At 51.0% G+C, this 15,671-nt stretch overlaps 1 protein-coding gene across 1 annotated transcript in view; it reads left to right on the top strand.

The window, feature by feature from the left end:
* Positions 1 to 15,671, top strand: part of ATG2A (autophagy related 2A) — a 2,120,972-nt gene that overhangs the window by 589,319 nt on the left and 1,515,982 nt on the right. The window contains exon 9 of the mRNA XM_086939522.1: positions 9,824 to 9,966. Within this exon, the coding sequence (XP_086795648.1) occupies positions 9,824 to 9,966 (143 nt within the window). The remainder of the gene's footprint in view (positions 1 to 9,823; positions 9,967 to 15,671) is intronic.

The following is a 15,671-nucleotide window of genomic DNA, read 5'->3' as shown; positions in this document are numbered from 1 at the left end:
TTAGGATGATACTGGAACAAGTTAAAATATTGTTGACCAAATTACCCAATCAAAACAAACCAGGCACGACAGGTTGGTTTAACCACGACTGTACCAAGGCACAGACCAACCTGAGAAAAGCACTTGGAAAAGCAAATAGAGATCAAATAGAGATTCAACATCTCCGGCGGGAGTACAACAATGCCAGGAAGGCAAGGAAAAAGGAGTTGAAACTGTCCTTGTGGAACGCCCTGCATAAAAGTGCACTCTTGAAAGATAGTCAGTCATTCTGGAGAATTGTTAAGTCGCCCTTGTTATCGGACTCTAACACCCCACAGATTGACGTGGCCATCGATGAGGAAACCTGGGTGAATCACTTCTCAAAAATCTTTGAACTAACATCATTAATAGAAGAACGTCATTTTAACCTTCAACCTGTAGTATTTCCAATACCAATAGACTTCGAACTACAGGATGTTGAAATGGCACTATCAATGAGCAAGAGTGGTAAAGCACCTGGCCCCGACGGGGTCCCAGTGGATCTATTTAAACATCTTCCTGATCTTTGGGCACCAATACTCACAAGAGTTTGCACAGCAGCAGCGAAACTCGGCCTGTTGGAGTCGTGGTCATGTTCCATCATGGTCCCTATCTTTAAGAAGGGAGACCGCCAAGACACGAAATGTTATCGACCAATATCGCTGCTCGACTCCCTAGGCAAAGTAGTAGGCAGAGTGGTTCTAGAAAAATTACAGCAATGGGCAGGAGACAAAAATATCCTCTCGGATCTACAGTTTGGATTCAGGGAGGGCTTTGGAACAATCGAACAGGCCCTTAATTTAAGCTTGCTAGTGTCGAAATACATCCACGCTAAGCCAGGGACTATTTATATGGTCTACGTGGATTTGTCCTCCGCGTTCGACTGTGTGTCGCATGCGAAGCTCTGGTCACTGCTGAGTACATTGGGGGGTGATCCTCCCCTCTTGGACTTTCTGAGGGAGTTATACGGTGAAGCCTCTGCAAGAGTGAGATATGGGACAAATGGAGAGCTGACTGCACCGTTTAGGGTAGAGCGGGGAGTAAGGCAAGGATGTGTCCTGGCCCCCTTCCTCTTCTCTCTGTATACCAACGGTCTATAGGAGACCATGTTGAGGGGGGGGCAGGATTTGCCCAGACTGAAACATCGCCTGATCCCCGCTCTGCTCTATGCGGATGACGCAGTTATTCTAGCACGTACCCCTATCGAGCTTCAGAAATCTCTATCTAAATACGCGGACTTTATGGGTGCTTTGGACTTACATATTAATGTAAAAAAAACATTTGTCATGGTAGCGGGTGGACAACGAAAAGCCACTAAGACCATCTTTTTAAAAGATCAAAAAATCGAAAAGACCTCACAATACCCATACTTAGGCATCATGATCGATGACAGCTTAAATTGGAAAGCAGCGGTTGAGGCTAGGAGACATCTTTTCAAACGAGCAATTCTAGCACTGATGAATTTCTCAAACAAACTTGGAAAAAGACCATCAGTAGAACTGTTACAGATTTACGCTGCAAAATGCCAAGCCATCGCACTATACGGGGCAGGGATCTGGGGACACACAGCCATTGGTTCACTCCAAAAAGAAGAAAATATCTTCATGAGATTCCTCTTGTCAACGCCAAAAGGCTCTTCCATCTATGCTTCACATATGGAATTGGGAATCCCATATATTGAAGACTTAATAAAGATCCAGCCACTCTTACTTTGGAGGCGCGTCTGGCTGTCGGAAAATAACAGGCTGACTAAAAATATCTTACAGGACACCATGGAACTGGACCATATACAGAAAATAGCATGGCTCTCCTATGTCAGAAATTTCTTTTCCGACCTAGGATTACAAAAGTATTATCACACCCCAGAAAAACTAAATGAAATATCCAAGAAAGAACTGAAACAAACCTTGCTGAGCCATCTAGAGTCCTTGAGACTGACTTTGCTGACAACCAAAAAATCTGTGATTCATGCGAATATGATTCAGCAGTCCCCGAAAATCCAGCTCTATCTGACCCTGGAATTTACAGCATATGACAAGATGTTCCTAACAAGGTTCAGACTGAATCTCTTTTATAGACTAGTGACATTTCCAGAAAAAAACAATTGGAACACTAACATGGACCCTTGTCCATGTGACGATCTGTCCCAACAGTCTACCATTCACACAATTTTGTTTTGCAAGTTTTTTCACACCCATCGAAAAATCTGGATAATCCCTCTATTAAAAAGATGGGGTCACAGACAATGTCGCCGAGCCATGCTAGCACTACAGATGTTGGATTCTGAATGTACCTGCTATCATGTACTCAATTTCCTAAAGTGTATCATGAGGCATAGAAATAACCTTTGAAACAGAAGGAAAAAACTAGAAGGTTACTACTGCCCCATTACCAACTTAATTTGTACAGTATCTGGTAATATGCTTTTAAAAACTTGTGTATAATAACTGCCTTTATAAAACTTTGTGTATTTTGTACAGTGTGATAACTTTTATGGTTTTGCATTGCTAAAAAACCGAATAAAGATTATTATTATTATTATTATTATTATTATATATTTAGACTTTGCCTGGGCATTTATTTTTATTTGTTTCTTTTCGGGGCCTCGGCCTAGCACGTCCCTTTGACCTTGAATTGCTTAACTGTTTTTAGTGCGCTCCTCTTTTACTATTTAAAAGAACAAACTACCGGCAGCGTAATCCTCGATCAGATGCCATGACTGCCGCCCCTCCCTTGGCCTCTGAGTTTGATTGCACATAAGCGCCTCTTTTCCACATGCAACGTGACTTAACAGTTATTCTGCCTATTGTCTCTACCTTAGAATCATGAATTCTACCTACCCCAACAACTGATATTTGGTAAGCACCTTCTACATTAAACTAAATGTAACCGCTATACTCATAATACGATATATTTAATTGTTTGTTTAGTTAAGAATGCCTTAAATTTTATCTTTACTATGCCTCTGACCAATTACCAAGTGCGAATTTCCCTTGTATGAAACTATGGAGCAAGATTCTTAGCTTTTTAACTTGGTCTTATTCAAGTTTACATGACGAACATAGATGATGTATTGGTCTCAACAATTTTATGCTATATTTTCAATTGCTTAATAGTATGTCATTCATGTACTTCGTATATTCAGGTTCATATGTCAGACATAGATGATGTAATTGTTTCAAATGTGATATTTTTCATTACCATTTCCAACACTTGTATGCTTCATTTTCATTTGCTCAATACCATGCTATCATGTACTACATGTGATTGAATCCCCCTGTGCAACAGTTAAATAACTGTGCACTGATCTATCCCTAGTTCACTGTGTCCACCTAATTTTGAATCAATATGCTCTAATATTTCTCTTTTCTTCCCTTTTCCTTAATTTTTTCCTTCCCTCTCCCCCATTTTTAGGTTTTGACTGGCGAAAACGATGCAAAAGCATCGTTTCGCTAGGCGAAAACCTATTGATTACAGTATGTGGGGCATGGAACGTCCCCAGTCTCCCATTGGCTAGCTCCATAAATGGAGGCTAGCCATTGGAAGACGGCTCTGTCCGTCAATCCCGGACCAGATTCGGGGGAGTTCCCGAGAATTTTTGGCTTTTGGCTACGTCAGCCGAAAGCCTGTTCTCGGGAACGCCCCCGAATCTAGGCCGGCATTGCACGGGGGTCAGGTGTGGACTCCCTCTTTGCATCTGCGTCTGGGACAAGGAGAGGATGTGTGGTCTGCACTAAACTAAAGGGGGCGGGAGGGGGAGCGAGAGGCGGTGAAGGGAAATGCTGCAGGAGGAGAAAAGTTCAGAGTGAGAAAACACACGCGAGAATAAAATAATAGAACAACTCTGCCGAACCTGGACTCTGTGCTTCATGGAGAGCAAAGCATGCCTTGGAGAGTGAATCATGCCCTGCGTGTAAAACTTCCTGATCTAGGCGGCTTGTTTTATCCCTGCATCCGCTCGACGTAGAAGGATAAAACGTCAGTCATTGCCAGTGTTTCCAGCACTAGCTGTTGTGTAGGACGCTCCAACGCAGCCGAGCAGATAAGCCAGCGTTATCGCTGGTCCACTCCATGGTTTTTTGAGCTTTTTCTAGTTTAGACACACGATGGCGCCCTGACTTTTTGGAATCTTTTCTGTGCATTAAATGCCACATACTATTGATGTTTCCGTTTATCATAGTTTAACTTGTACTCCCGATTCGCTTCGATCACTCACTTTACAAGCCTTTTGGCACTTGAAGTCACCTTTTCACTCGATTGTTGCCTACAGATTGGATCGCCGTTTACCGACGGCTTATTCAGCAGTGCCTATTCCATTATTCCAATGGAACTGTTTTTCCCGATTTGTCTCACTCACTCGACTTTCACAAGCCTTTTGTTAACTGACGACACCTCTCCATTTGATTGCCGCACATGGAGTGGATCGCCTTTTACTGAGGGCGCATTCACCTTCGCCTGCGCTAGGAACTTAGTAGAGACACGCGGCACGGTGCCTCTGGTACCCGACCCTACTCATAAGTGCTACTCACTTGGCCAGAGTTGACAACGTAGCCTCACTCACCCACACCCCGTTTCTACAATGTAGATCGTGCGTATTTACACTGACATTTTCTCCAACGTTAAACATCACTTACCTTGTGGTTTTTAATACAGTCACCCCAGATACTTCTGCTTTTTCACCCGATCGTCTATTCATTCAGGCCACCTTCATTCACGCATTATCATTACTATGTCTCCTATCCGTACTGGGAATCTTCTTTGAATAGGTCATTTTACAGCTGGTTTTATGCTCCTCTTTAGATTGATTCTGTTCCCTTCCCTGGATTCATTCCGGACCTTAAGATTATTCGACTTATTCGTCGAGGGGCCCCACTCCATTGGGGATGCATAGTCTATTGTTACACCACTGGATTAGGAGGGTGTAAATACTGAAATGCCTCTAATAACCTGGTACTTTCCCTAAACCAGAATGTCTGCTTCCATCCTACCGAGGCGATGACGTCACTCCAACTACAGCTACTGATGCAGAGATACAAACTGACCAGCGATGACCTAGGCCTAAGGATTATTATTAAAGTGCAGCAGAATTCCTGTATGGAATTCCTCCAGTCTCAATCACACCTTGGCGTTGTCCCACAATAGTATTTTCCAGATGCAGGAACAGCGGACCTAAAACCTGCTACTGTAATCGCTTATGGATAGGGCTCCATTTCCCTGACCCTGCTCGACCCTCAGTCACAGCACGAAGAGCGTGTAATGCTGGCATCTTCCCTTTCGTTCCTCCCCCACCCCGACTCTTCCTTCACCCCGGCCTCGCACTTGAGCCCTCTCAGCCAGCTCAGGGCAGGTGGTAAATGTCTGCCTTAAACCCCATGAAACTGGGAATTCTGTGCAGGATGCCTGCTGGAAACAAAGGTTCCACACCATTATTTCCCGCCCCCCGCCCTGCTCTGCTGGGCCCTGCTGCTGCTCTGCGCCCCGCAGAGCTCCGCGCTGGCAGACTTCTCAGGTAAGACCCTCTCTGCTTCCCAGCCTGTCCTCTCCCAGCCTATCGTCACCCAGCCTGCCCACTCCCAGCCTGCCCTCTCCCAGCCTGCCCTCTCCCAGCCTGCCCTCTCCCAGCCTGCCCTCTCCCAGCCTGCCCACTCCCAGCCTGCCCTCTCCCGGCCTGCCCTCTCCCGGCCTGCCCTCTCCCGGCCTGTCCTCTCGCAGCCTGTCCTCTCGCAGCCTGTCCTCTTGCAGCCTGTCCTCTCGCAGCCTGCCCACTCCCAGCCTGCCCTCTCCCAGCCTGTCCTCGCCCAGCCTGTCCTCGCCCAGCCTGTCCTCTCGCAGCCTGTCCTCTCGCAGCCTGTCCTCTCGCAGCCTGCCCACTCCCAGCCTGCCCTCTCGCAGCCTGCCCTCTCGCAGCCTGCCCTCTCGCAGCCTGCCCTCTCGCAGCCTGTCCTCTCCCAGCCTGCCCTCTCGCAGCCTGCCCTCTCGCAGCCTGCCCTCTCGCAGCCTGCCCACTCCCAGCCTGCCCTCTCCAAGCCTGCCCTCTCCCAGCCTGCCCTCTCCCGGCCTGCCCTCTCCCAGCCTGCCCTCTCCCAGCCTGTCCCCTCCCTGCCCTTTCCCAGCCTGCCCTCTCCCAGCCGGTCCCCGCGCTGGCAGACTTCTCGGGTAAGACCCTCTCTGCTTCCCAGCCTGTCGTCACCCAGCCTGCCCTCTCCCAGCCTGCCCTCTCCCAGCCTGCCCTCTCCCAGCCTGCCCTCTCCCAGCCTGCCCTCTCCCAGCCTGCCCTCTCACAGCCTGCCCTCTCCCAGCCTGCCCTCTCCCAGCCTGTCCTCTCGCAGCCTGTCCTCTCGCAGCCTGTCCTCTCGCAGCCTGTCCTCTCGCAGCCTGTCCTCTCGCAGCCTGTCCTCTCGCAGCCTGTCCTCTCGCAGCCTGCCCTCTCGCAGCCTGCCCTCTCCCAGCCTGCCCTCTCGCAGCCTGCCCTCTCGCAGCCTGCCCTCTCCCGGCCTGCCCTCTCCCGGCCTGCCCTCTCCCGGCCTGCCCACTCCCAGCCTGCCCTCTCCCAGCCTATCCCCTCCCTGCCCTTTCCCAGCCTGCCCCCGCGCTGGCAGACTTCTCAGGTAAGACCCTCTCTGCTTCCCAGCCTGTCCTCTCCCAGCCTGTCCTCTCCCAGCCTGTCATCACCCAGCCTGTCATCACCCAGCCTGCCCTCTCCCAGCCTGCCCTCTCCCAGCCTGCCCTCTCCCAGCCTGCCCTCTCCCAGCCTGCCCTCTCCCAGCCTGCCCTCTCCCAGCCTGCCCTCTCCCAGCCTGCCCTCCTGCAGCCTGTCCTCTCGCAGCCTGTCCTCTCGCAGCCTGTCCTCTCGCAGCCTGTCCTCTCGCAGCCTGCCCTCTCGCAGCCTGCCCTCTCCCAGCCTGCCCACTCCCAGCCGCCCTCTCCCAGCCTGTCCCCTCCCTGCCCTCTCCCAGCCTGTCCCCTCCCTGCCCTTTCCCAGCCTGTCCTCTTCCAGCCTGTCCACTTCCAGCCTGCCCTCTCCCAGCCTGCCCTCTCCCAGCCTGCCCTCTCCTAGCCTGCCCTCTCCCAGCCTGCCCTCTCCCGGCCTGCCCTCTCCCGGCCTGCCCTCTCCCGGCCTGCCCACTCCCGGCCTGCCCACTCCCAGCCTGCCCTCTCCCAGCCTGTCCCCTCCCTGCCCTTTCCCAGCCTGCCCTCTCCCAGCCGGTCCCCGCGCTGGCAGACTTCTCGGGTAAGACCCTCTCTGCTTCCCAGCCTGTCCTCTCCCAGCCTGTCGTCACCCAGCCTGCCCTCTGCCAGCCTGCCCTCTCCCAGCCTGCCCTCTCCCAGCCTGCCCTCTCGCAGCCTGTCCTCTCCCAGCCTGCCCTCTCCCAGCCTGTCCTCTCGCAGCCTGTCCTCTCGCAGCCTGTCCTCTCGCAGCCTGTCCTCTCGCAGCCTGTCCTCTCCCAGCCTGCCCTCTCCCAGCCTGTCCTCTCGCAGCCTGCCTACTCCCGGCCTGCCTTCTCCCGGCCTGCCCACTCCCAGCCTGCCCTCTCCCAGCCTATCCCCTCCCTGCCCTTACCCAGCCTGCCCCCGCGCTGGCAGACTTCTCAGGTAAGACCCTCTCTGCTTCCCAGCCTGTCCTCTCCCAGCCTGTCGTCACCCAGCCTGCCCTCTCCCAGCCTGCCCTCTCCCAGCCTGCCCTCTCCCAGCCTGCCCTCTCCCAGCCTGCCCTCTCCCAGCCTGCCCTCTCGCAGCCTGCCCTCTCGCAGCCTGCCCTCCCGCAGCCTGCCCTCCCGCAGCCTGCCCTCTCCCAGCCTGTCCTCTCGCAGCCTGTCCTCTCGCAGCCTGTCCTCTCGCAGCCTGTCCTCTCGCAGCCTGTCCTCTCGCAGCCTGTCCTCTCGCAGCCTGTCCTCTCGCAGCCTGCCCACTCCCAGCCGCCCTCTCCCAGCCTGTCCCCTCCCTGCCCTTTCCCAGCCTGCCCTCTCCCAGCCTGTCCCCTCCCTGCCCTTTCCCAGCCTGTCCTCTTCCAGCCTGTCCACTTCCAGCCTGTCCCCTCCATGACCTTTCCCAGCCTGTCCTCTCCCAGCTTGTCCACTTCCAGCCTGCCCTCTCCAAACCTGCCCTCTCCCAGCCTGTCCCCTCCCTGCCCTCTCCCAGCCTGCCCTCTCCCAGCCTGTCCCCTCCCTGCCCTCTCCCAGCCTGTCCTCTCCCTGCCTGTTGTCGTGTCCCGGTGGCAGCAGGCAGCAGGCAAGAGCGTGCACTACATCCCCGAAGTAACAGCCCTAAAGCAAGCAAGAAGTACGCCCCCCTCCCACCAATCCCTGTTTGGTAGTGGAAACTGTCCAAACTGGGGTGCAGACAGCCCCTCTCACCTTTCGGCCTGGTACCACTGCACCAGCCGCACTACTTCCCTACTGACCGTTCTCCACTTCAGCCCCGTCTAAATTACAATTCCTGATTGTGACCCTTTTGCCTGCTTGTGCTTGTTTTCGTGACCCTGTTGCCTGCTTGTGCCTCCGTGTGCCCCTGTTGCCTGCTTGTGCCTCCGTGTGCCCCTGTTGCCTGCTTGTGCCTCCGTGTGCCCCTGTTGCCTGCTTGTGCCTCCGTTTTCCTGCCCCTGTTGCCTGCTTGTGCCTCAGTTTTCGTGCCCCTGTTGCCTGCTTGTGCCTCCGTGTGCCCCTGTTGCCTGCTTGTGCCTCCGTGTGCCCCTGTTGCCTGCTTGTGCCTCCGTGTGCCCCTGTTGCCTGCTTGTACCTCCGTGTGCCCCTGTTGCCTGCTTGTACCTCCGTGTGCCCCTGTTGCCTGCTTGTGCCTCCGTGTGCCCCTGTTGCCTGCTTGTGCCTCCGTTTTCGTGCCCCTGTTGCCTGCTTGTGCTTCCGTGTGCCCCTGTTGCCTGCTTGTGCCTCCGTGTGCCCCTGTTGCCTGCTTGTGCCTCCGTGTGCCCCTGTTGCCTGCTTGTGCTGTGTGGGTGTGTGTGGAAGGCTCTGTGTGGGTGTGTGGGGGGCTTTGTGTGGCTGTGTGTGTGGGGGGCTCTGTGTGGCTTTGTGTGGGGGGGGCTCTGTGTGGCTGTGTGTGTGGGGGGCTCTGTGTGGCTGTGTGTGTGGGGGGCTCTGTGTGGGTGTGTGTGTGGGGGGGCTCTGTGTGTGTTTGTGTGTGTCATTTGCGAGAGATAAAGCTAGTGGCATTGTAAATGACAATGCCATTTATTTATGTTAAAAAAAAATAATAATGTCAAGAGCAATGCCAATAGCTCTAACTTTAACAAAGGCAAAACCATTGCATTGTAAATGCTTGTTGGTGGTTTCCCTACACTTCCCCCCTTTTCTCTCTCTGTGTTACGCTAACTGCCCTGCTCTGCTCCCCACGTTCCTTTCCATGCTTATTCCTTATTCTTCCTTGTCTTTTATTTGGGTCTTTGTCCCTATGTTAAACGTCCTCACACTCTATTCTTATTCACGAACCCATCAGCCTTGAAAAAGCCCACGGCCTATAGGCCATAGGGGCGAAACACATGTTGGCTGTCCTCTTTTCCACAAATATAACATGAAATAAAAATCATGCACGTAAAACTTTCAAAGAACGTTTGAATTTTCCTTTTGGACTACTGTTGACAAATCGTGAGGGCACAATCCTCCATTTTCTTCTGTACTTACCCTTACAATGGCTCTTGGGTGAAGCCTTTCGCGAGGAATGTGCCACAACACAATTGGGCCCTGACAATTGTAGCACCTAAACCCAGAAATTTCCACCCAAACAGTTACCCACTAGTCCATACTGTGTTTCTTTTATGGCTGAATCTTTTCATTGGTTTGTGTCCTGTCAGAAATGTTCTTCTCCATGGCCCGCATGACCACCAGTATTGGATCAATCCAGTCAGTCAGCGAACTCTCTGATGTGGACCTTGACAGCTCCATTCACAGCACCAGCAGTAGCTGCCAGCTGCAGGCTCCATCCTTCACACCAGGGGTAAGCAACCTTTGATGGCTTTTCCACTCAGTGGAGCAAGGCTTCAGCAAATGGTCGGTGTTACAGAGGTTTTAATTTTACAAACATTCTTAAACAAGCAAAGCGTGTGTTAAGTCTGTAGTTCCCAGTTATCTTCACTGATGGTCTTGAATGCTACATATTGCCTTCTATGTTCTGAATTTGCAACCCTTTACAAAGGAAAAACTTTTTTTTTAAACACACCTAAGTCAAAGCGCATTTTCTTTTGAAAATTGACTGACAATAAAAATTTAGTTTTTAAGTAGCAACCTTTAAAACGTAGTCATTTTTTATTTTTAAAAAAGGAGCCGTTATGCAGTGTAGCTACAGTTTGTAAGTCTAGACTGTCTCTTTAAGGCATCCTAGATAACCTTCCATCTCACAGAAAACTACAGTGCCAGATTTGAGGCCCTTCTTTATGCTGCTATTTTTAGGTCGAGCGACCTATCTCAATGCGCACATGCGCATTGAGAGCGGGAGCTCGATATAAAGGGGCTTATACAGAGCTTACCGAGATCGGGCGATTCCATGAAGTGCCCGTGAAAGCTCGCTCAATGCGCATGTGCATTGCCATTAAAAGCGCGTGCACAGACACCAGCCTCCCTCCCACAGTCATCCCCCAGCGTGCGCTGTGCCAACAAGCCTTTGAAGTGACTTCAAAGGTATCCGCTACCCCCGCCCCCTGCTTCACACGTTTCTTGCATTTCTCCTCCCTCCCTCGCCTTCCTCGCCCTTCAGCGTGCCTTCAGCCTCCATCCTTTCTTTCTCTCTTCCTTGTTTTTTTTTCGATCACCTCCATTCTCTCTCTACCCCGCTGTATTGCCCCTCTTTTCCCCCTCCCCCTCTCACACTCTGTCTCCTCATTACAACCCATCACCCCACATGGGAGTTTCTCCCTCTTTGCTTTTATTCATCCACATTTTCGTCCGTGCATGTTTCTATCCCCCTTTTCAGTTATTGTCTCTTTCCTTCTCGGTCTGTGTCTCTCTCGGCCTCTCTCCTCCTCTCCATCTGTTCAGCTGCCTGGTCGTGTACTCATTCTTGCCATCTCTCTCCTGCATGCTTCTGTATGTGCACTGCTGTCCCACCCCTCGCTCCTCCTGTGTGTCTGTCTCTCACTATCTCTGCACCTCCTCTCTCTGCTCTTCTTCTCCCCTGTGTCTTTGCGTCACTTCAGCACATCTCTCTGCCTGTTTACTGCTTCATCTCTTCATCGCTCTTTCTCTGTCTTTACATGTCTCTGTTTCATGTGCGTGTGTGTTTTGTCTCTGTCCTTTTCTTCTCCCTCTGTGTTTGTTGGTCCATTCCCGATTTCCAGTCTGGCTGTTGCTGTCTCTCTTCAGTTACTGTGCCTTCCTTCACCTCATCCATTGGTCTCTCTGTCCCACATATGTCTGTGTTTTCTTGTATGCATTTATGTACCTCGTTCGACTTCCTCTGAGTGTCTCTGTCCTACTTCTGATAGACCAGCCATCCTTCTCATATATTTCTGTCTTTGTAAATTAATTCCTCTCTAACCCTCTCGCAAACATAACTATGTGTGTCCATCTCTCTCACAAATATGTGTGTGAAATGCTGCCTGCATTCTTCTCATTTATTTGTGTGTGTGTGTGCATATCTCTTATGTTGTGGGTATACGCAAAGAAGGGAAGTTCAACCCCCGCCCAGACATGGTTCCAACTAAAGTCTTCGTTATTGTTTTAATATCTGCATATTCATTAATGATTTTCTAAAATCTGCATTTGGCTTCCTGAAGAACAGGTGGGACACAAAGGCATTCTTCTCCATCCTCTCCTGAAAGTTAAACACCCAAAACTAACTAGCTAGGTTTTATGCAGGCCTACGGCAGACAGCTCACTGGGTTGATGTGCTGGCTGTAGAGATCTGTATGTCGGTGTAGATCACGTATAGGACAACTCGGCAAATTTGTGCACTTGCAACAGGTGTGTGCGCTTGTGTGTAATCCACAGGTTACATGGTACAAAACCAATAATAGCTCAGTGAGTTTGCGCACGTGCTGCACTTTGTGTGTTTGTGATAGTAATTATAGCTCATTTAGTTTGGCGCACCTTCTAAAAACATAACATTTGTTTCTTTCTGTACATGTGCTATTGGCGCTTTTTCACTTTTATATTATCGGATGTATTAATGCTTATTAATAGCTCCTTCAACAAATGCTAAATTGACTGCCTTATCAGAATTCGAACATGTAGGCAAAAGGTCATCCACTGATCCCTTCAAGTCATGGAATTCATTCAGAAGTGAGCGAACCGTTCATGTTAATCTTATAGCGCCTGATGTGGTGCACCAACACTAAGGCGTTTATATCACTTTTTTGGTAGGTCTCCCTAACTACTACCACCCTCACCACTGCCATCCTTTCATTCAAAAGGGCTCTCTATTGCCCTAAAAGATCCGCATTTTAAACAACTATTTTCAAATCATTACTCTTTTGTTTTCATTGAAGTTTGTTTATTCTTGAGTAGCTTCCCCTTACATGAAACAATGCATCTATGTATCCAGTATACTTGTCTATAGCTATGTATTGACCTGTCGGCCTATTTCATGGAAATCAATATGTGAATGTTGAGAAGGATGCAGCTGTGAGAGCTCACTGGGAAGATTCATATTAGCATAACATTCATTTGTCTACAGATTGATTGCTGTGCAGTGGGAATATGAAAACGTAGTGTTCATTGCAGTACATGGTATGCTTTTAATGGAGCGACTGATGAACAGAGTCAACCCTGCTTCGAAGACTGGTTGTGTGTCGTTTACTTCCTCTTCTTGTGTATCCCCCTCCACTGAAGGCTGGCTTCTTTACGTGCGTCTTTCCAATGCTTACTTTTCAGGCAGTCTTTTTTTTTTTTGGGTTAAGTACTCCATGAGTGCATATACCTTCCTCGCCTCTCCTTCATATACTTCTCTTCGCCTCTCCACTGTGATCCAAGTTGCTCTTATGTGTGTGCTTCTCTCTTAACCAGGGCCGTCTTAACAGCATTATAGGCCCACAGGCAAAGTAGGGCACTGGGCCCTGCCTAAACAACCACACACACAGGAATGAAAATGTTTAATGCAAAATGAGTGCATGGTGCCCTTATGCTCACCAGCCCCCAGGCCAACTGCCCAGGGTGCCCATGCGTTAAGATGGCACTGTCTCCACCCCTTCGGTGTTGTGCTTGTCCTTGTGTGTCTTTTCTATCCCCTACATTGCTTTCTTGCCGGTTTGCTTCTCCCCATTCCACGTTGTGCTCTCTCTTTTGTCCATGTACGTGTTCACCCACAATCAATGTTGCTCCCTCACTCTATCTATCTATCGCCCGCCCTCCCTCTATCTATCTATCGCCCTCCCTCTATCTATCGCCGTCCCTCTATCTATCTATCGCCCTCCCTCTATCTATCTATCGCCCTCACTCTACCGCCCTCACCCTACCACTCTACCGCCCTCACTCACTCTACCGCCCTCACTCACTCTACCGCCCTCACTCACTCTACCGCCCTCAATCACTCTACCGCCCTCACTCGCTCTACCACCCTGACTCGCTCTACCGCCCTGACTCGCTCTACCGCCCTGACTCGCTCTACCGCCCTGACTCACTCTACCGCCATGACTCGCTCTACCGCCCTGACTCGCTCTACCGCCCTGACTCGCTCTACCGCCCTGACTCGCTCTACCGCCCTGACTCGCTCTACCGCCCTGACTCGCTCTACCGCCCTCACTCACTCTACCGCCCTCACTCACTCTACCGCCCTCACTCACTCTACCGCCCTCACTCACTCTACCGCCCTCACTCACTACCACTCTACCACCCTCACTCACTACCACTCTACCACCCTCACTCACTCTATCGCCCTCACTCCCTCCCTCTATCTATCTATCGCCCTCCCTCCCTCCCTCCCTCCCTCCCTCTATCTATCTATCGCCCTCCCTCCCTCTATCTATCTATCGCCCTCCCTCCCTCCCTCTATCTACCTATCGCCCTCCCTCTATCTATCTATCGCCCTCCCTCCCTCTATCTATCTATCGCCCTCCCTCCCTCCCTCTATCTATCTATCCCTCTCCCTCCCTCTATCTATCTATCGCCCTCCCTCCCTCTATCTATCTATCGCCCTCCCTCCCTTTATCTATCGCCCTCCCTCCCTCTATCTATCGCCCTCCCTCCGTCTATCTATCGCCCTCCCTCTATCGCCCTCCCTCCCTCTATCTATCGCCCTCCCTCTATCGCCCTCCCTCCCTCTATCTATTGGCCTCCCTCTATCGCCCTCCCTCCCTCTATCTATTGGCCTCCTTCTCTTCCACCCACCTCCTTCTCAAACTCCCTGTTCTCTTTTCTTCTCCTGTGCGGATCTGCTGTTCTCTTCCACCGCCTCCTTCTTTAACTCCCTGTTCTCTTAGCCTCTGCTAATCTGCTGCTCTCTTCCATCTCACCTCCTTCTTTCACTCCCTGTTCTCTTCTGCTGTGCTGATCTGTTCCTCTCTTCCACCCACCTCCTTCTCTAACTCCATGTTCTCTTCTCTTCTCCCGTGCTGATCTGCTGCTCTCTTCCACCCTGCTTCCTTTCTAACTCCCTGTTCTCTTCTCTTCTCCTGTGCTGATCTGCTGCTCTCTTCCAACCCGCCTCCTTCTTTCACTCCCTGTTTTCTTCTCCTGCGCTAATCTGCTGTTCTCTTCCTCTCACCTCTTTCTCTAACTCCCTGTTCTCTTCTCCTGTGCTGGTCTGCTGCTCTCTTCCACCCGCCTCCTTCTTTAACTCCATGTTCTCTTCTGCTGTGCTGTTATGCTGCTCTCTTCCACCCACCTTCTTCTCTAACTCCCTGTTCACTTCTCTTCTCCCGAGCTGATCTGCTGCTCTCTTCCACCCGCCTTCTTCTCTAGCTCCCTGTTCTCTTCTCTTCTCCTGTGCTGATCTGCTGCTTTCTTCCACCCGCCTCCTTCTTTAACTCCCTGTTCTCTTTTGCTGTGCTGCTCTGCTGCTCTCTTCCACGCCGCCTCCTTCTTTAACTCTCTGTTCTCTTCTCCTGTGCTAATCTGCTGCTCTCTTCCACCCGCCTCCTTCTTTAACTCCCTGTTCTCTTTTGCTGTGCTGATCTGCTGCTCTCATCCACCTCACCTCCTTCTTTAACTCCCTGGTCTCTTCTCTTGTGCTGAACTGCTGTTCTCTTCCACCGCCTCCTTCTTTAACTCCCTGTTCTCTTAGCCTCTGCTAATCTTCTGCTCTCTTCCATCTCACCTCCTTCTTTAACTCCCTGTTCTCTTCTGCTGTGCTGATCTGTTCCTCTCTTCCACCCACCTCCTTCTCTAACTCCATGTTCTCTTCTCTTCTCCTGTGCTGATCTGCTGCTCTCTTCCACCCGCCTCCTTCTTTAACTCCATGTTCTCTTTTGCTGTGCTTATCTGCTGCTCTCATCCACCTCACCTCCTTCTTTAACTCCCTGGTCTCTTCTCTTGTGCTGAACTGCTGTTCTCTTCCAACCGCCTCCTTCTTTAACTCCCTGTTATCTTCTCCTGTGCTGATCTGCTGCTCTCGTCCACCCCAACTCCTTCTTTAACTCCCTGTTCGCTTCTCTTCTCCTGTGCTGATCTGCTGTTCTCTTCTACCCGCCTACTTCTTTAACTCCATGCTCTCTTCTGCTGTGCTGTTATGCTGCTCTCTTCCACCCGCTTCCTTCCTTAACTCCCTGTTCT

This window comes from Lissotriton vulgaris, chromosome 9 (assembly GCF_964263255.1).
Source record: "Lissotriton vulgaris chromosome 9, aLisVul1.2, whole genome shotgun sequence".
In the NCBI taxonomy this organism is placed as follows: domain Eukaryota; kingdom Metazoa; phylum Chordata; class Amphibia; order Caudata; family Salamandridae; genus Lissotriton; species Lissotriton vulgaris.
This window is presented reverse-complemented; position numbering and strand designations above follow the sequence as displayed.